Source organism: Mauremys mutica, chromosome 1 (assembly GCF_020497125.1).
Source record: "Mauremys mutica isolate MM-2020 ecotype Southern chromosome 1, ASM2049712v1, whole genome shotgun sequence".
NCBI lineage: Eukaryota > Metazoa > Chordata > Testudines > Geoemydidae > Mauremys > Mauremys mutica.
Genome location: NC_059072.1, coordinates 94,539,701 through 94,560,872, shown reverse-complemented (window position 1 = coordinate 94,560,872; position 21,172 = coordinate 94,539,701). Strand labels below are relative to the sequence as shown.

Here is a 21,172-nt window from a genome sequence, read left to right as displayed (position 1 = left end):
ATAGTTTTCCAGGCACTGCTTCTAAAGGCTTTAAAGTTTCAGCTGAGGTTTCCATAGATGTTACAGTTTCTGCAATGATTTGTTCTTCAATTGCTGCAGCTGTAACAGGCACAAATGTTTTTTGAGCCCCAGAGCTTTCAATACTAAAAATGGGTGAGCCAGTATCTGCCAGCTGCACAGCTAAATTCCCTTGCTCCTCTTCGTCTCCCTTTCCACACACAGGCAGTTCTTGAGGAGGTTAGATGGCGCATCTCCTACATCATTCTGCATGGGGGCCTCAGCTGCAACCGCTTCAGTGTGCTCTGATTCCAAGGTAAACACAGTATCTTCTACCTCTGTCGTCCCAGGTGCCTCAGTTACCCCACTCTGCATTGCATCCCCAATAAAAGCTTCCTGAGTGATTTGCCGCCCATCGGATCCCTGAAGCCGAGCAGTTCGGGTGGGCTTACCATAGTATTGGCAAAGACCAATTCCCCCCCACCCCCAATAGGGGGATGATACTACAGTCAGATGCACCCTCAGTGACCTTAGTGTAAGTCCAGATATCTGAGGGTGTCCTGAATGGAAGTCCAAGTTGGTTGGTTCCTACGGCCCAAGGACTACACTGAAAACCTTTTCCACTTCGCTAAGTAGGCCATCCTGATAGAGGACTTCCTACTGTTGAGTAGGACTTCTTGGACAGCTGCTAAGCAATGCTCTTCTTCATTAAACTGTGCAGCAGCCACGCCATGAGGTGCAGGGAGTTGACTGCAGCATGGCGAATGCAGTCGTGGTTCTGAGTAAGCAGGTTGAAATGGGGAGGAAATGGTATGGGAGGCTGAATCAATAGCACAAGGTCAGAGAACCAGTACTGTCTCGGCCACGCCAGGGTTATGAAGATAAGTTTGGCCCAATCTGCTTTGAGCTTGAGGATGATCTGTGTAACCTCACAACCTTGCAATTAGTATTAGTGTTAGTGGTTTAGTGTGTGTTATTCTAGTAGTTCCCCCCCCCCGTGATGCCTTCAGTGGGGCTCAAACATGGGCCTTCATATGGGGGAGTGATTCCTAACAGCGATCCCCACACACACTGCTTGATTTGGAGCTCAAACTCCAGCCACAGGTAGTAAGAAGGAACTGAGGAGAGTCAGGGTGATGCCACCTGATATAGCCAAAGGAGGGTGGGATGATTTAGTTGGGTTTGGTCCTGCTTTGAGCAGGGGGTTGGACTAGATGACCTCCTGAGGTCCCTTCCAACCCTGAGATTCTATGATTCTATGAGGGGCCAGAGTCATTAAATGTAAGTATCACCCCTCTATGGGTACTGCTAGGGAAAAGTCTCTGGCTCCAGTGCACTGGGCACACACACCTAAGTGGAATACATGTCTTCATCTACTTGAAGAAGAACTGCAGTATTTGTAAAAAGAAGAACTGCACCAATTGTAAAGAGCACACTCAATGAGCTTAGAGATGAAAGGAAAGAGGTGTGACACTGTATGGAATATGGGAGACACTTTATGATATTATTGATACTAATATTATAATCTTACCAGATATACCATGTAAGGTATCAGTGAAAATGTTATGATTTGCCAGGTGTGATAATCTTTTTTATATGTTTGTATCATCTTTGTATTGTAAGTTATAAATATGCGTGGTATATTTGTATTTCAAACTTGTGCTGTGTATCTGGGTGACACCCCCAGACAGAAATACATCAGTGCTGCCTAGCCCAGGGGTTCTCAAACTGGGGGTCGGGACCCCTCAGGGGGTCGTGAGGTTATTACATGGGGGGTTGTGAGCTGTCAGCCTCCACTCCAAACCCCGCTTTGCCTCCAGCATTTATAATGGTGTTAAATATATAAAAAAAGTGTTTATAGTTTATAAGGGGGGGGTGTCTTACTCAGAGGATTGCTATGTGAAAGGGGTCGCCAGTACAAAAGTTTGAGAACCACTGGCCTAGCCTGTTCCATGGTCCATCAAGGGCAATCAGCGACAATAAACTCATTGAAGGAAGCCACCGTATGAATCAGCAAGACTTGTAGGGGCATGCCTGTGAACAGAGAACTCTAAGGCTTTTCCATGCCATGTGCTGTGAAGCTTGTGTTTGGGACAAAGGATGTACAAGCCGCATGGCAAAAGATATGAAAAGGCAGCTGCATCATTCTCCATTTTGTCTTCAATCCTGCTTCTTTCCTCTGGAGTAACTTCTCTACAAACTGAAGCTCTGAACAAAGGACTGTATGACCCATCCAAGCTTTGGATGTGTTCCAGAGGGATTTTCAACCCAGCAAACTCACCAATACTGCTAAGAAATGTATACATGGATCTGGAGACATATATGTATCTGATTGCTTTACCATTTAACAACTCTCTTCTTGTTCTTTCCTTTTCTTTTCTAATAAACCTTTAGTTTTAGATACTAAAAGATTGGCTGGCAGCGTGGTATTTTGGGTAAGATCCAAACTAATATTGACTTGGCAATGTGAACCCTGTGGGGTTCAGAAGAACATTTTGTATAGTGAGCAGAGTTTTTAAATAACTCCTCACCTTACTGGACCTATGTGCTAATTGGGAGCCAGAGAACTGGAATGCAATAAAGGGGGCTGTGTGATTTCTTTTTTCAGCTTCTTGATAACCAGTATAGGGGATCAGGAGCACACTTTTTGACTGGTTGGTGTGTCTAACTTCATTGTTAACCACCAATTTTGGGAGAATCTGCTCTCCTTTTTGCAGCCTGCCCTGATCTTGGCATTTTCAGTGAGGGCTAGCCTAGGCACACTGGGTCACAGGAGTGAAATGGGGCAGTAGTTGGAGAGGTAAGTTGGGTCAAGGGTGGGTTTGTTGAAGATGGAAGAGACTAAAGCATGTTAGTATTGTGAGAGGAAAAAGCCAGAGGAGAGCAAGAAGTTAAGAGTAAGGGAGAAGATGAGTATGGGCATGAGGGAGATCAGAAAATGTGACTGGATGCAATCACTAGGGCAAGTGGAGAAGTTAGCGGAGGAAAGTGAAGAAACTTCTGCATCCCTCACAGGGAAGAAGCAGGAGAGAGTAGTAGGAGGGGAGGGAGGAAGAGAATGCAAGCCAAGGAGAGGGGGAAGGTCATATCATATTTTGTCAATTTCCTCTTAAAATAATGTGTTGATGTGTGTTCTTTGTGGGCCATCCATGAAACTGTGGACTCTCTGCAGCTTTGTGCTCAAGGTAGTGTCCCATAGGCTCCATGAAGTCTTCTGCCTTGTGTTTCATGAAATTTATTATCACTAACTCGTCACCTGGTGCTGAGTCTCTTCTTTGTACTGTATTGAAAGGTGGTAAAAAATATACACCTTCCTAATATTTTCTAAGAGAGCAATTGCTGTTATTGCCACAGGGATATTATATGATTGTGAATGGGAAGAGAGACGGTCCACAAGATAATGTTGCTTATTAAAATGTTCTTTACTCTGAACAAGTTTGGAAACCACTGACTTAGAGCAAGTAGAGAAGAAGGGAGTGTACTATGTTGCTTTTGTCTCATTGACCAATCTTAATAGCGTTGTCAGGCACCAGTTAGCCCCATCCCATCCGGCTCTCCTTAGTTGCAGGGAGGATCTCTGCAGCCTGGGACCCTCATAGATAACAGCTGAAGTAAGACGAAAAATTGAAGAATTCCCCCTCCCCCCCAAAAAAAGTGTTCAACATATACTGTTTCTTTATTTTTAAAAAATATTTGAAGTATTATAATGTTGGGCTATATCCCATTAGTTTACTCATGTAAATTCTCACAACAAAATCCGTGAGACTACTCACAGAACCAGGATCTCACTCAAACTATGTGTTGGCTGTATTGCACACAAGCATAAAGAGAGATGTTTTAATTTAGCATTTTTCCTAGATATAAAAAATAGACAACAGCTTTAAATATTCCAGAACAAAAATACAGGCACTTTAAAAACAAATAAATAATCTAATCAAGTTTCTAAAAATCTTTTCAAGCAACTATCATTCCTCTACTGTCAATGAAACATTAGGAAGTTCACCCATTCTTCTCTCTCTTTCACTGCACTTTCCCTCTGTCTGCTAGTTACTCATTATTTTTTAAAAACTGTGTTTCAATGCTGTTCCATTCTATTCTATGCCAATATATTCTATTCCAAAGACATTCCTTTCCCAAGAAACTATAAAAAGTGCACATTAAGCCCATGTGACAAAACAGCTTTGCTTCTCCTGAACCACAAGGAAGGTATTCCTTGAATAGGTCACATTTCTGTGCATTTTCAACTTCTGGCTGCTTGAAAGATCATTTTAAAATAGCACTAAGGTGAACCAGGAACTGTTAAGATTATTGAAATATGATACCTAAAAAGCTCTTCCCGGCATTCTTCTAATTTTAAACTTTCCAAATTGTGTATGAAAAACACTAAGTAACCAAGGAGTCAGACCTTGGATACCATGGCTTCATCTGAGGTGCATGGGCTGTTTTCAAATGGAGATTTGCACCAGTTTTCCATCTACTCTTTGGCATCCCCAATCCCTCCAGCAGTTATTGCAAATGTAGCTTCATTTTCAGGCATCTCAGGGCTGGGAAAAGAAAGAAGCAAGAAAATGGCTGTTCTCTGTGTAAAATGTAGTCATGATGCAGTAGCCAAGATTTTATCAATTCAAACTAGGTAGAATACCTCAGAGCTCATATTCTTAGTTGTAAATTATAGAAATTGTCCATCAGGATTTATTACCAAAAAGTACGAAATCCACCCCTGTGCAGAGGATAAACAGCAAGTCCATTCACCACTTAATTTTCTTTTAAACGTTTCAAAAATAAAGAGCAGAGTGAATTGCACACACAATTGCATATATTTTTGTTTAGATTTCCAGTTTGGAGTGGTTTCCAATTTTTTTTTATGTGATGTGGCAGAACCAAACATATCTCCTGTCCAAGGTCGGTGCAACCCATTAGGCGATGCTAACATTTGGGGTGCGGCGACCGCGGCAGACGTATCTTCGGCCGCCTTGGTCGTCGGCGGTATTTTGGGGGCGGGACCTTCCACCACCTCTGTCGGGGGCACCATTTCTAGGGTGGGACCTTCCGCTGCCTAGGGCGCCAAAAAAGTTGGTGGTGCTCCTGCTCCTGTCCCACAAAAGAGAGGTGTTTACCTGTCATATATCTTGGCAATACGCAACTCCCCCCTTCCTTTCCGCAAACTAATCCTTGTGGTTGAAGCATGAGCAAGGATGTGGCCGCCAATGGGCTTCTTAGGGTCTGCCTGAAAACTAAATTAACAAAAAATAATTATTAAGTTTCTCTTGGTGAATTCCATAGGCTAACAATCATGATAAATCATCACACAAGGCGTGATTATCTCAGATGAATGGATGTGTAACAAGAGGATTTAGCTAAGGGATTGTCTATACTTAAAACAATCCAGTGGCACAGCTACACCACAGCAGTTGCTCCACTGTAGTGCTTCAGTGAAGACACTTCCTATGCCAACAGAGAAGGTTCTCCTGTTGGCATAGGTACTCCAGCTCCGTAAGACAGGAGAATTCTCCCATCGATCTAGTACTGTCTACACCAAGGTTACGTCAATTTAACCGCATTGCTCAGGGATGTGAATTTTTCACAACCCTGGGGCAATGTAGTTATACCAACCTAATTTCCTAGTGTGGACCAGGTCTAAGTTTTTACTACATGTATGCTCTTAGGTGTGGTTTTCAAAAGTGCTCAGTGTTGGCTGAACTCTGCTCACATGGACTGCAACAGGCGCAAAGTTAGGCCAACACTGAATGTTTTGAGAAATCCCACCTTTAATCTTTACACTTAAACTGATTCCACAACAATTCTGCTCAAAATTTTCAACATTTCTTGTGATATGTTTTCTAAGTTCAACCCATGGTGAAAGTGGCCATCATGACAGACAGGGCATGGACAATGAAAGGAAAAGAATTTAAAGACTCAGAGAAACCCATGAGTGTAATTTGTGAATGATCTGTTGACCCTTTTTGACCTGAGTGGCTAGTCAAAGTTCAGGGCCTAGGGTTGTCTCAGTTGGAAGTAGAAATTGGTGGCATCTGGTATTTTCTTTGATTTACAAGTAACATACAAAATCCTGCTTCTCCAAATGCTGGACAAACAAAGAACAAATGGAGCACTTTCTTAGCTTACAGCCACAAGCCTCCTTAACCAACACCAAACCTAAAAGCTCTCTCTCTCTAGCTTTTTTCCAGGTTCGTATACAGTGCTTACAGGCTACTGCTTCAATTTCTTGCTTTTTGCCTCTGCCTCTCTCTCAGTCCTTCTCTGTTCTCAGTTGCTGAATGTTCTGCCTTCCCTCACATAGCTATCTGACTCAAATATTTACAAGACAATGGACAACCTTCAGATATCCACCCCAAATACCTCACCCATAATAATTTTATACTTAACAACAAATACTTTGTCCAAACCGTGGCAACTAGGATGGCTCCCCAATACACCAACCTCTTCATAGGCCAAGTTGAAGAAGAATTTATGGACAAATGCACCACGAAACTAATGATATACCTCACATACATCAATGATATTTTCATCCTCTGGACACACAATTTAAACTCCCTCACAGATTTCCACGACAACTTCAACAACCACCACCTGTCCATTAAACTCTCTCTGGAACACTCCCCCACTAGCATCAACTTGCTGGACACCATGACCAGCTTCAACAATGGAACCCTACAGACAGCTATATACAAGAAAGCCATGGATCACCACACTTATCTTCCTAGATCCTGTAACCACCCCAAACATACCAAGAAACCTGCTATCTACAGCCAGGCACTCAGATACCAAAGAATATGCTCTGAGGAGAATGTCCAGGATATACACATTAACATACTCAAAACCACCTACACCAAAACAAGGACACTCCACCAGAGAAGTAGATCGAATCATGGAACTGGCCATCCAACTACCCCCTCTTCTGGCCTTCAAACAACACCAGATGACCTCCTGAGGTCCCTTCCAACCCTGATATTCTATAACACCTCCAACCTCTCCAAGCTCATCTTCAGAAGCAAACTCCCCACAGACCAGGACACACCAACTCAAAGCAGCACCAGACCCTGCCAGAACAACAGATGCAAAACCTGCAGACATATATCCACTGCTATAATGACCTCCCACAACACACCTTTCAAGATACATGTGTCCTACACATGCTTATCACAATTTATGGTGTATCTCATCCAGTGCACTAAATGCCTCAATAACAACTGTGTGTGTGAAACCAGACGATCACTATACTCTTGAATGAACTCACAAAGAAAAATGATAAAAGATAAAAATAGCCTATCGCCTGTGGGTGAACACTTTTCACAAAGTGATCACTCTATGTCTGAACTATCAGTCCTCATCCTCAAAGGAAACTTGCACAACACCTTCAAAAGACGAGCCTGGGAGCTTCAATTCATAACTTTACTAGACACTAAAAATCATGAATTGAATAGAGGCATTGGATTTATGGTATTTGTCTTTATATTTAGCTGTGATACCCCGAGTACATTTCCCAGACCTGACAAAGAGCTCTTGTGTAAGTTCAAAAGTTTGTCTCTCTCACCAACAGAAGTTGGTCCAATAAAAGATATTACCTCACCCACCTTGTTTCCACCCCCTACACCCACATACGCTAAGCGATACTTAGTAAAACCCCTATGCTCACAATCAGTCTGCACTTCTGGGCATGTTCCACAGCCACCTTTTGTCTTCGGTGGGGAGCTTCTGATAACTCACCTAACAGTTATGTTAATTGAAGAGTGCATTCACACCCAATCTTAAAGTGTCTTGTGATCGATGCAGCCAATACCTCTCAGGCCATGCTTACACTACCACTTATGTCAGTAAAATGTTATGTTGCTCAGAGGTGTGAAACACATATCCCTGAGCGACATAAGTTTCACTGGCGTAAGAGGTAGCATGCACAGCGCTATGTCAGTGAAAGATCTTCTCCCACCGGCATACCTACCAGCGCTTATTGAGGTGGTTTCATTATGTTGACAGGAGAGCTCTCTCCCATCAGCATAGAGCGGCTACACAAGCAATCTTACAGCAGTGCAGTTGCATTGATACAACTGTGCCGCTGTAAGCTTGCTAGTGTAGACATGGCCTCAACAAATCACAGCCTAGTACTAAACCTGTTTAAAGATGTAGGGTGCATCTTCACACCTGTGCTTGCCCTTCCCGACAAAACTCCATTTCCCATATCTGTTAAGTGTTTAATGCAAGAGGAGAAGTTTAAAAAAAAAAAAAGAGAAGAGCAAGTGGCTTACGTCATAGTTGCTCCTGGATCAGCAGTCATCTGATTGGTCACAAACACAGCCACATTATATTCTGCAATAAAAAACAATATAAAGACCTAAAGAAAGGGGAATATATCAAACTAGAATTCATGTATATTATCCCATGAGTGGCACAGGGGAGACAGTTTCTGACTGACAGGTCCAGCACCCATATCACAAACAACAGAACACTCCTGCCTATCTTTCTGATGGCCTAGACTTATTAGGGATGGAATTTTTAAAAGCGATCAGAGCTGGCTTCTTCTTCCATTTGAACTTAGTGGGAGCAGAGTTAGGCCAGCACTGAGCTCCTTTGGAAAACCCATCCTAGAAGCCTTTTTTTTTTAAATGGTTAACTTTTTAAAATTTATTGTATAGAAAGAACCTCTGCCACTCCCTTCACCAGTTGTAGTGAAACATTCAAAAAATGGAGGAAAATGTAACTTCCTACTCAGCCAGTAATAAACTATCACAACATTCCAATATCGCTGGTAGACTGTGACAATGGGTAACTCACTTTACCCCTTCTGCTTCTGTTTTTCCTTCCACCATTTACACTGTCTATTTACACTGTAAATTCTTCAAGGCAGGAACTATCTCTTACTATGTTTGAACAATGTCCCAATTCTCTCAACTGGGGCTTCTACGTGCTACTGAAATACAAATAAGAATAATTCTGAGACGCTTCAGAATGTTGAAGAATCCTGGAGGCCAATTAGTCAAACTGAAGTCACATGATTTCTAACACATTTTTGTATCACATTTTTGTTAGTAGGTTGTGGCTCTGGTGGTGTGTAAGGCAAGGAAAGATTCACTGGGCAATGTCTACCATTAAATTCATTGGGGCTACCATGTGGTAATGCTGGGTTACCAACAACTGCCTTTTCACAGTAGTTCCAATTCATTTTTCACTTTTCCTGCAAGGTCCCCACTACCTTCTGAGATTTTCTGGAGCCTTGATAGCATCTGAGCAAGTTTCTGTTGCCGTTCAGCCAGCTCCCCACGGCCACTGAAATCTACACGGAAGAGCGCCATTATGGAGTCAATGATCTGCATGGTAAAGATACAAAATAAAATAAATGTAGTGAAAGAAAAGGAAGGAGCAAAAGAGAAAATTATCCTGAAAGCATTAAGCTGACGCAGAAGAGTAAAATGACCAAAAGGCTCATACCAATAGCTTGAAGATTCCAGCTTCCTCATGGAATTTGGCTGCTACGTAGTCAAGCAACTCCATCTGATGTTCACCTGGTAGGAAGTACAGTTGGAGAATGAAATTAAGACCCAGAAGGAACCAAGGTGTGAGGTAACACTAAGGCCAGGTTTACACTAGAAACTTTTGCAGATGTAGTAATGTCAGTTAGGGGTGTTGGGCTTTTCTTGGCAACATTTTTATGCTGGCAAAAACCCTAGTGTAAACACAGTTATACCAGCATTATTTCATTCATGGAATCAGTATAAGCTATACTGGCAAAAACATGTTTTGTCACTGTAAGTGATGTCTACACTAGGGCCAGGACTATATACAAACTTTTGCTGGCATAGCTGTGTCAACTAGGGGTGTTACTTTGGCCAGTATAGCTTATTTTGCTCAGGGGACCTGGAATAAGCTATCCCACAAAAAATTCAATTTTGCCAATGTCATAACTATAAAGGGAAGGGTAACAACCCTCCTGTATACAATACTATAAAATCTCTCCTAGCCAGAGGCGCCAAAATCCTTTTACCTGTAAAGTGTTAAGAAACTCAGGTAACCTGGCTGACACCTGACCCAAAGGACCAATAAGGGGACAAGATACTTTCAAATCTGGGAGGGGGAAGGCTTTTGTTTGTGCTCTTTGTTTTTGGGGGTGTTCACTCTTTGGACTAAGAGGGACCGGACATCAATCCATGTTCTCCAAATCTTTCTGAACAAGTCTCTCATATTTCAAACTTGTAAATAACAGCCAGGCAAGGCGTATTAGTTTATCTTTGTTTTCTCAACTTGTGAATGTTCCCTTTGCTAGAGGGAGGTTTATCCCTGTTTTGTTGTAACTTTGAAACTAAGGCTAGAGGGGGTTCCTCTGGGCTCTTTGAATCTGATTACCCTGTAAAGTTATTTTCCATCCTGATTTTACAGAGATGATTTTTACCTTTTCTTTTTAATAAAATCCTTCTTTTAAGAACCTGACAGATTTTTCCATTGTCCACAGACCCAGGGGTTTGGGTCTTTGATCACTTTGTAACCAATTGGTTAGGAGATTATTCTCAAGCCTCTTCAGGAAAAGGAGTGCAAGGGCTTGGGGGGATATTTTTGGGGAAGAAGAACTCCAAGTGGTCCTTTCCCTGTTTCTTGTTAAATCACTTGGTGGTGGCAGCGTACCAGGTTTTAACCTAAGCTGGTAGAAATAAGTTTAGGGGGCTTTCATGCGGGTCCCCACATCTGTACCCTAGAGTTCAGAGTGGGGAAGGAACCCTGACAGCCAATAAAAGCTGTGTCCACACTAGGAGCATCTTGCCATGACAGTATACAAGCATAGCAATACTGTTAAAGCGCTCCTAGTGTAGACCTGGCCTAACTCTTAAGGTGGAGGCAAAGGACAGTAAACTGAGTGTTCATAAGCTATGCCCTATGTATTCCATGGCTGCAGAATTTTCTATAGAGCCCACTACATGCATGGAACTGTGCATCATATCAGTTTTCATTCTTGAAACATTAAGTTCTTAGTGTTTAAGGTTGAAAAAAATACAAAACAATTTTAAAACGTAAACCAGCGCAGCTGAGAGGCATGAATTGCCTCATTCATATGAAATTAACTATGAAACCTAAGATGACAATTTAAATGTCAACATTGTTTAGTATTTCACTGCTAATAGTTTTAGTAGCAATTCCAACTAATGTGTTTACCCCCACACACAATGTACAACTGCCTCTCATGCCTCCGCAGGTTCCAAATGCTCCCTATCCAGCTACCAAAACCTTCAACTTCCCCAAGACAATTTCTACTATGAATCAGGACACGATTTTGCAGAACAGTGCAAGTGGAGGGACAAAGTGAAATGAATTGACTATCAAATTCATTAGCACAAGGAATATTATACTAACTGCATTATTCATTTTCATATTTAACTCAATAAAAACTTCCATTTTAAAATTTTACCTGAAGCTGCCACAGAATTTTGAGTCTGTTGCACCACAAGTGCTGCAGGATATAGAGGCCTTGCCACATAGTGCATGGGATCATGCTTATAAGGTTCCATTCACAAAACGACAGACTTTCCCAACGTTGTTTATACTGCCCACTTACATTCAAGCACTCACAATTAGTCTCCACCAAATATACAGTTTCCATAGTGCTTCAAAGAAAGCAAATTAAGATACCATGGTGGTACACAAATATTATAAGATATGGAGTTCACTAAGGCATTTCTACACAGAGGGTTTAAACCAGATTGATTTGGTGCACATTACTTAACACACAATATGCAAGCCACACTAATAGCATGCACACAGGATGGCTGGACTCTCTTTCAATTCTCATCATTGCATACCTGACAGCAGCTTGCTGCATACAAAGTGCATGGCATTCTCAGAGGGTACTTTGTTGAGCAGCGTGCATTCTGGGATTTTTCTCACTGTGCACTGTAGGAGGCATGGGGGAAGCCAGGCAGGTTCAAATTTTAAAATAATTCCATAAGCAGGACAAGGAAGATGAGGATGACACCAAGCAACTGCTACTACAGGAGCTGTTCCTGGAGCAGCTTCACAACATGCAGCATTGTTTCTGGGCTCGGAAAACCAGTGTCAGTTGGTGGAAAAGGATTGTTTGGCAGACCTGAGATGACCTGCAGTGGCAAGAGAATTTCAGGATGGGGAAGGCAACCTTTTTTGGAATATGTGCTGAACTAGCCCTGGAGCTGCAACAGCAGCTTACCAACATGCAGCATCCCATATTCATGGAGAAGCAAGTCACCACTGACACCTTGAAGCTGGTCACCCCCAAATATTACCATCCATAGCCAACCAATTTGGCGTAGGGAGATCTACTGTTGGGGCCATTGTCATGCAGGTATGTGATGCCCTGAATAAAGTACTGTTCCACCAGGTTATAAAGCTTGGTAATGCTCAAGAGATTATTGATGACTTTGCATATATGGGGTTCCCACACGGTATTGGGGCAACTGATGAGACCCATGTGCCTATTATTTGTGTATTCCCCCCCCCCCACACACACACACTCCAGGGCTCAGAATTTATAAATAAAAAGAGATATTCCTCTATGGTGTTCCAAGGGCTGGTTGACCATGGACACAGGTTTACAAACATAAATGCAGAGTCTGGAAGGGTCCACAATGATAGGATCTTTTGGAATTCAGCTTTATTTACCTTCATGAATAAAGGACTGTTTGCCCCCAGGATCACTATGGACATGAATGGTGTGGAGACTACTCCAATTATCCTGGGAGACCTGGTTTATCCTCTGGTACCCTGGTTAATGAAGCTATTCACAGGCCACTTGTACAGAAGGAGGAAACTTTTATCACATACAGTCATAGACACATCAGTACATAGGCTCCGACTCCATGTCTGCTCTGGGGCTGGAGCACCCACAGAAAAAAATAGTGGTTGCTCAGCACCCACTGGCAGCACTGCCAATCAGCTGCTCCCCCCACCCTTCAGCACCTCCTGCCCACCGCAGATCAGCTGTTTAGCGGCGTGCAGGAGGAGCGAGAGCACTCGGGGAGGGGGCGGAGCAGGGGCGGGAAGAGGCGGGGTGGGGTGGGGCTTTGGGGGAAGGGACAGAGTGGGGCCTGGGGCAGAGTGGGGGTCAAGCACCCCCTGGCCACTCATAAAGACAGTGCCTATGCCTCAGTAGTTGCAGAATGGCAGTGGAGTGTGCATTTGCCCATTTGAAAGGACAGTGGTATTGTTTGTGGACTAGGTTGGAAGCTGCAGAAAGGTGATAGTTCCATGTTGTATTTGCACAATATCTGTGAGAGTAAGGGAGAAAGCCTTAATGATGGGTGGGAGGCTGAGGTGGAGAGACTTGCTCAGCAGTTTGAACAGCCAACAAGGAATCCAACAGAAAATGGAAACAGCCAGGGCAATGCTGCCAGGGATGCCTACTGTTCTTACTTTGAGTCTGAGGCCTGAAAATGTACAACTGTATGTCCTGTTGTTACCCTGCAGACAGGGTTGGGTGGGATGAATTGTGGGCAATGCAGTCTTGTTTATGGGCAATGAAAGTGGACCACTGTGGCAATCCTTATTTTACCTTGTGTCTGTGACTCAATACTTTTGTAAAACCCTAGTATTTAAAATGTAGGGATTTTCTGTTTAAAATGCATTGACAACTCTTTATGAATATTTAATCATTTTTATTATTATACAATCTATTACATAGCAACCAGAAATAAACCTTTAAAACAATAATGAAACCAAAATTCAAAGTTACACAGTGCAGTGGAGGGCAGAACACAACAAGGGCAGGCAGGGATTCAAGTCACAGGTGAGTATATGCCTCAATTCTGCATCTTCTTGTTCTTGGACCATCTGGTATTGAGAGGTTGGCAGGAGGAATCTGGGGGAGATTGGGATAGTAATCTTCTCTACGTCCCCTTTAGGGTGTCCTGATTCTTTATGACTTGACACTGAGGTGGGTGACTAAGAGGCAGAGAATGGCCTTATTCAAAAAGGAAAAGGGCAGACCCACAAGGTGCATTGTGAAGTTATTCACCAAGGGGGTCCGCCCCAGACAGGGGCGGCTCCAGACCCCAGCATGCCAAGCGCGTGCTTAGGGCAGCATGCCGCGGGGGGCGCTCTGCCGGTCGCCGGGAGGGCGGCAGGTGGCTTCAGTGGACCTCCCGCAGGCGTGCCTGGGGACGGTCTGCTGGTCCCGTGGCTTCAGTGGAGCATCCGCAGGCACACCTGCGGGAGGTCCACCGGAGCCGCGGGACCAGCAGACCCTCCGCAGGCACGTCTGCGGGAGGTCCACCAGAGCCGCGGGACCGGCGACCGGCAGAGTGCCCCCCGTGGCATGCCGCCGTGCTTGGGGCGGCGAAATGGCTAGAGCCGCCCCTGACCCCAGAAGTGTTGCAGGAGTGGAAGGGCATTGCAAGCGATACTGGGGAAAATGACCGTGTAGCTATCTCTCATGTCTGGACTAAAACTGAGACACTTAGTCTTAGCCCTGGTCTACACTATGAGTTTAGCAGCGTTACATCCATTTAACCCTGCACCTGTCCACACGATGAAGCCGTTTTTTCCGACTTAAAAGGATCTTAAAATCGATTTCTGTACTCCTCCTCCGAAGAGGGGATTAGCGCTGAAATCGACCTTGCCGGGTCAAATTTGGGGTAGTGTGGTTGCAATTCAACGGTATTGGCCTCCGGGAGCTATCCCAGAGTGCTCCATTGTGACAGCTCTGGACAGCGCTCTCAACTCAGATGCACTGGCCAGGTAGACAGGAAAAGGCCCATGAACTTTTGAATCTCATTTCCTGTTTGGCCAGCGTGGCAATCTGCAGGTGAATGCAGATCTCATGAGCAGAGGTGACCATGATGGAGTCCCAGAATCGCAAAAGAGCTCCAGCATGGACTGAACGGGAGGTATGGGATCTGATCACTGTATGGGGAGATGAATCCATGCTATCAGAACTCCGTTCCAAAAGACGAAATGCCCAAACATTTGATAAAATCTCCAAGGGCATGAAGGACAGAGGCTATAACAGGGACCCGCAGCAGTGCCACGTGAAAATTAAGGAGCTGAGGCAAGCCTACCAAAAAACCAGAGAGGCAAACGGCCGCTCTGGGTCAGAGCCCCAGACATGCCACTTCTATGATGAGCTGCATGGCATTCTAGGAGGTGCAGCCACCACTACTCCAACCCTGTGCTTTGACTCTGTCAATGGAGTAGCACGCAACAGGGATGCGGGTTTCGAGGATGAGGAAGATGAGGAGGAGGAAGTTGAAGATAGCTCACAGCAAGCAAGCGGAGAAACCATTTTCCCCGACAGCCAGGAACTGTTTCTCACTCTGGACCTGGAACCAGTACCCCCTGAACCCACCCAAGGCGGGCTCCCGGACCCGCCAGGTGGAGAAGGGACCTCTGGTGAGTGTACCTTTGTAAATATTATACATGGTTTAAAAGCAAACGTGTTTAATGATTAATTTGCCCTGGCATTCACAGCCAGTACAGCTACTGGAAAAGTCTGTTAACATGTCTGGGGATGGAGCGGAAATCCTCCAGGGACATCTCCATAAAGCTCTCCTGGATGTACTCCCAAAGCCTTTGCAAAAGGTTTCTGGGGAGGGCAGCCTTATTCCGTCCTCCATGGTAGGGCACTTTACCATGCCAGGCCAGTAGCACGTAGTCTGGAATCATTGCATAACACAGCGTATGGTCCCGGTGTTTGCTGACATTCAAACAACATCCATTCTTTATCTCTCTGTGTTATCCTCAGGAGAGTGATATCATTCATGGTCACCTGGTTGAAATAGGTTGATTTTATTAAGGGGACATTCAGAGGTGCCCATTCCTGCTGGGCTGTTTACCTGTGGCTGAACAAAAATGTTCCCCACTGTTAGCCACGCGGTGGGTGGAGGGGTGAAGCAATCATCCCAGAGAATTGTGGGGGTGGGGGGTTAGCTGGGTTTGTGCTGCACGTTAACCCGAAAACCGCAGCCCCTCCTTTTAAATTGCCAACCAATTTTAAATGGCCAGCCCAACAGCTTCTTGGTATGGGAAATGGGGGCGCTGCTGTCTGAAACCATTCCCACATGTTATGAAGGTTAAAGAAGCCAAAAGACTGTCTTACCATGGCTGCCTGCAAGCCGAATTCTGTTGCCCGGCCCTGCATGAGTGATCTCTCACATCAAACCAGCATACCCTCAATAAGAGGCAGAATGCGACCTTGTACTGAAAGCACATGTGCTATGTAATGTTAACAGCAAGCTTTACCGTGAAAGTGTCTACCCATTGTTCTCTAAAATGTGTCTTTTTAACTACCACTCTCCCTTTTTTTCCCTCTACCAGCTGCAAATGTTTCAACGCTCACACTATCTTCTCCTTCCCAGAGGGTAGCGAAGATTAGAAGGCGAAAAAAATACACTCACGATGAAATGTTCTCTGAGCTCATGCAGTCCTCCCACACTGAAAGAGCACAGCAGAATGTGTGGAGGCAGACAATGTCAGAGTCCAGGAAAGCACAATATGAATGCAACGACAGGTGGCAGGCTGAAGATAATAAGTGGCGGGCTAAAGATGATAGATGGAGTCAGCTTGCTGACAGAAGGCAAGAGGCAATGGTGAGGCTACTGGAGGAACAAACTGATATGCTCTGGTGTATGGCTGAGGTTCAGGAAAGGCAGCATGGGCACAGACCGCCGCTACAGTCCCTGTGTAACCAACCGCGCTCCTCCCCATGTTCCATAGCCTCCTCACCCAGATGCCCAAGAATGCAGTGGGGGGGCCTCCGGGTACCCAACCACTCCACATTGGATAAATGTAAAGTAATACACATTGGAAAAAATAACCCCAACTATACATACAATATGATGGGGGATAATTTAGCTACAACAAATCAGGAAAAAGATCTTGGAGTCATCGTGGATAGTTCTCTGAGGATGTCCGCGCAGCGTGCAGAGGCGGTCAAAAAAGCAAACAGGATGTTAGGAATCATTAAAAAGGGGACAGAGAATAAGACAGAGAACATATTATTGCCCTTATATAAATTGATGGTACGCCCACATCTTGAATACTGCATACAGATGTGGTTGCCTCATCTCAAAAAAGATATACTGGCACTAGAAAAGGTTCAGAGAAGGGCAACTAAAATGATTAGGGGTTTGGAGAGGGTCCCATATGAGGAGAGGTTAAAGAGACTAGGACTTTTCAGCTTAGAAAAGAGGAGACTAAGGGGGGATATGATAGAGGTATATAAAATTATGAGTAATGTGGAGAAAGTAGATAAGGAAAAGTTATTTACTTACTCCCATAATACAAGAACTAGGGGTCACCAAATGAAATTAATAGGCAGCAGGTTTAAAACAAATAAAAGGAAATTCTTCTTCACACAGCACACAGTCAACTTGTGGAACTCCTTACCTGAGGAGGTTGTGAAGGCTAGGACTATAACAGCGTTTAAAAGAGAACTGGATACATTCATGGAGGTTAAGTCCATTAATGGCTATTAGCCATGATGGGTAAGTAATGGTGTCCCTAGACTCTGTTTGTCAGAGGGTGGAGACAGATGGCAGGAGAGAGATCACTTGATCATTACCTGTTAGGTTCACTCCCTCTGGGGCACCTGCCATTGGCCACTGGCGGTAGACAGGATACTAGGCTAGATGGACCTTTGGTCTGACCCAGTACGGCCGTTCTTATGTTTATGTTCTTATGTTTACCCCAGAGGACTGCCCAAGCAACAGAAAGCTGACATTAAATAAGTTTTAAAGTGCAGTGTGGCCTTGTCTTTCCCTCCCCCGCCCCCACCCCGGGCTACCTTGGCAGTTATCCTCCTATTTGTGTGATGAATTAATAAAGAATGCATGAATATGAAGCAACAATTACTTTATTGCCTCCGCAAGCAGTGATCGAAAGGGGGAGGGGAGGGTGGTTAGCTTACAGGGAAGTAGAGTGAACCAACTGGGGAGGGAGGTTCATCAAGGAGAAACAAACAGAACTTTATGTATCAGAGGGGTAGCCGTGTTAGTCTGGTTCTGTAGAAGCAGCAAAGAATCCTGTGGCACCTTATAGACTAACAGACGTTTTGCAGCATGAGCTTTCGTGGGTGAATACCCACTTCTTCGGATGCAAGAACTTTCACACCGTAGCCTAGCCAGTCATGAAACTGGTTTTCAAAGCTTCTCTGATGCGCACCGCACCCTCTTGTACTCTGCTAACCGCCCTGGTGTCTGGCTGCGCATAATCAGCGGCCAGGCGATTTGCCTCAACCTCCCTCCCCGCCATAAACATCTCCCCCTTAGGGCTAGTTCACACTTACCGTCCGGGTCGACGCGGTGAGTGTGACTTCTCGGAGTTCGAACTATCGCATCTGATCTAGACGCGATAATTCGAACTCCGGAAGCGCCGCGGTCGACTCCGGTACTCCACCACTGCAAACGGCGGTGGCGGAGTCGACCTTGGAGCCGCGGAGTTCGACCCCGCCGCGTCTGGACGGGTGAGTAGTTCGAATTAGGGTACTTCGAATTCAGCTACGCTATTCACGTAGCTGAATTTGCGTACCCTAATTCGAACCCCCTTTTTAGTGTGGACCAGGCCTTACTCTCACAGATATTGTGGAGCGCACATCAAGCAGTAATAACAATGGGAATATTGGTTTCGCTGAGGTCTACTAGAGTCAGTAAACTGCACCAGTGCGCTTTTAAGCATCCAAATGCACATTCTACCACCATTCTGCACTTGCTAAGCCTACAGTTGAACAGCTCCTGACTACTGTCCATGCTGCCTGTGTACGGCTTCATGAGCCATGGCATTAAGGGGTAGGTTGGGTCCCCGAGGATAACTACAGGCATTTAAACATCGCCAACAGTTATTTTCTGGTCTGGGAAGAAAGTCCCTTGCTGCAGCTTTTGAAACAGACCAAAGTTCCTGAAGATGCGAGCATCATGTACCTTTCCCGGCCATCCCACCTTGATGTTGGTGAAACGTCCCTTGTGATCCACCAGTGCTTGCAGCACCATGGAAAAGTACCCCTTGCGGTTTATGTACTTGCTGGCTTGGTGCTCCGGTGCCAAGATAGGGATATGGGTTCCGTCTATCGCCCCACCACAGTTAGGGAATCCCATTGCAGCAAAGCCATCCACTATGACCTGCACATTTCCCAGAATCACTACCCTTGATATCAGCAGTTCTTTGATTGCATTGGCTACTTGGATCACAGCAGCCCCCACAGTAGATTTGCCCACTCCAAACTGATGCCTGACTGACCGGTAGCTGTCTGGCGATACAAGCTTCCACAGGGCTATCGCCACTCGCTTCTCAACTGTGAGGGCTGCTCTCATCTTGGTATTCTTGCACTTCAGGGCAGGGGAAAGCAAGTCACAAAGTTCCATGAAAGTGCCCTTACGCATGTGAAAGTTTTGCAGCCACTGGGAATTGTCCCAGAAATGCGGTCCCACCAGTCTGTGCTTGTTTCCCAGGCCCAGAATCGGCATTCCATGGCATAAACCTGCCTCACTAACACCATGGTGTCCACATTGCCGGGCCCCATACTTTGAGAGAAGTCTGTGTCCATGTCCTCATCACTCTTGTCACCGCGCTGCTGTCGCCTCCTCACCTGGTTTTGTTTTTGCAGGTTCTGGTTCTGCACATACTGTAGGATAATGCGCGTGGTGTTTACAGTGCTCATAATTGCCGTGGTGATCTGAGCTGGCTCCATGCTTGCCGTGCTATGGCATCTGTGCTGAAAAAAAGGCACAAAACGATTGTCTGTCGTTGCTCTGACGGAGGGAGGGGCGACTGATGACATGGCTTACAGGGCTGTCTTACAAGGAATTAAAGGGGGTGGGTTTGCATCAAGGAGAAACACATACAACTGTCACACAGAATGGCCCCCTCAAGGATTGAACTTAAATCAATCCTTTAGCAGGCTAATGCTCAAACCACTGAGCTATCCCTCCCGCCACTTTTCACGGAGGGAGGGAGGAAGGGGGGAGCAAATGAATACAAATGAATACAAAACAAATCTGGTCTCTTTCTTGTTTTGATCCACTCCATCTCTCTTTTACATCTTAGGCTGGCAGCAGACGGTGCAGTACGACTGCTAGCCATCGTCATCTCCTGGCTGCTCGCCAGAAGATGGTGCAGTACGACTGCAGGAAGGACTGAATCTCCATGAGACGAAACTTAAAAAAAAGAATGACCTGGAGTCACTCCCATTTATGTCCAGGCGCCCCGACAGACCTCACTGAGGTTGGCTAAAAGAGCACCCAGGAGACGACCATGATGGCTACCAATCGTAATGCACCGTCTGCTGCCAAAAGGCAATGAGCTGCTGCTGTGTAGCAATGCAGTACCACATCTGCCAGCACCCAGGAGACGTATGGTGACGGTGAGCTGAGCAGGCTCCATGCTTGCCGTGGTATGGCGTCTGCACAGGTAACCCAGGAAAAAAGGCTCAAAATGGTTGTCTGCTGTTGCTTTCACGGGGGGGGTGGGGAAGGAGCCTGACATGTACCCAGAACCACCCACAATAATGTTTTTGACCCATCAGGCATTGGGATCTCAACCCAGAATTCCAATGGGCGGCGGAGACTGCGGGAACTGTGGGATAGCTACCCACAGTGCAATGCTCCGGAAGTCGACGCTAGCCTTGGTACTGTGGGTGCACTCCGCCGAGTTAATGGTCTTAAGTGGGGGGACACACAATCAACTGTATAAAATCGATTTCTAAAAAATCAACTTCTATAAATTCAACCTAATTTCGTAGTGTAGACATACTCTTAGGCCTGGTCTACACTAGGCGTTTAAATCGGTTTTAGGAGCGTAAAACCGATTTAACGCCACAACCGTCCACACTAGGAGGCACCTTATATCGATTTTAATGGCTCTTTAAACCGGTTTCTGTACTCCTCCCTAACGAGAGGAGTAACGCTAGTATCGGTATTAACATATCGGATTAGGGTTAGTGTGGACGCTGATCGACGGCATTGGCCTCCGGGAGCTATCCCACAGTGCACCAGTGACCGCTCTGGACATCATTCTGAACTCGGATGCACTGGCCAGGTAGACAGGAAAAGCCCTGCGAACTTTTGAAATTCATTTCCTGCTTCCCCAGCGTGGAGATCTCATCAGCACAGGTGACCACGCACAGCTCATCAGCGTTAACAATGCAGTCTCCTGAGAATCGTAAAAGAGCCCCAGCATGGACTACACGGGAGGTACTGGATCTGATCGCTATCTG

At 45.3% G+C, this 21,172-nt stretch overlaps 1 protein-coding gene across 3 annotated transcripts in view; it reads right to left on the bottom strand.

Annotated features, from left to right (window-relative positions):
- Positions 1-3,556: 3,556 nt before the first annotated feature.
- Positions 3,557-21,172, bottom strand: part of DMC1 (DNA meiotic recombinase 1) — a 38,759-nt gene continuing 21,143 nt past the window's right edge. For all 3 annotated transcript variants that reach the window (XM_045002472.1, XM_045002469.1, XM_045002471.1), the window contains exons 10-14: positions 9,442-9,515; positions 9,206-9,320; positions 8,262-8,322; positions 5,115-5,231; positions 3,557-4,541 (exon numbers count right to left, since the gene is read on the bottom strand). In XM_045002472.1, coding sequence (XP_044858407.1) covers positions 4,472-4,541; positions 5,115-5,231; positions 8,262-8,322; positions 9,206-9,320; positions 9,442-9,515 — 437 coding nt within the window. In that variant the 3' untranslated portion in view covers positions 3,557-4,471. The remainder of the gene's footprint in view (positions 4,542-5,114; positions 5,232-8,261; positions 8,323-9,205; positions 9,321-9,441; positions 9,516-21,172) is intronic.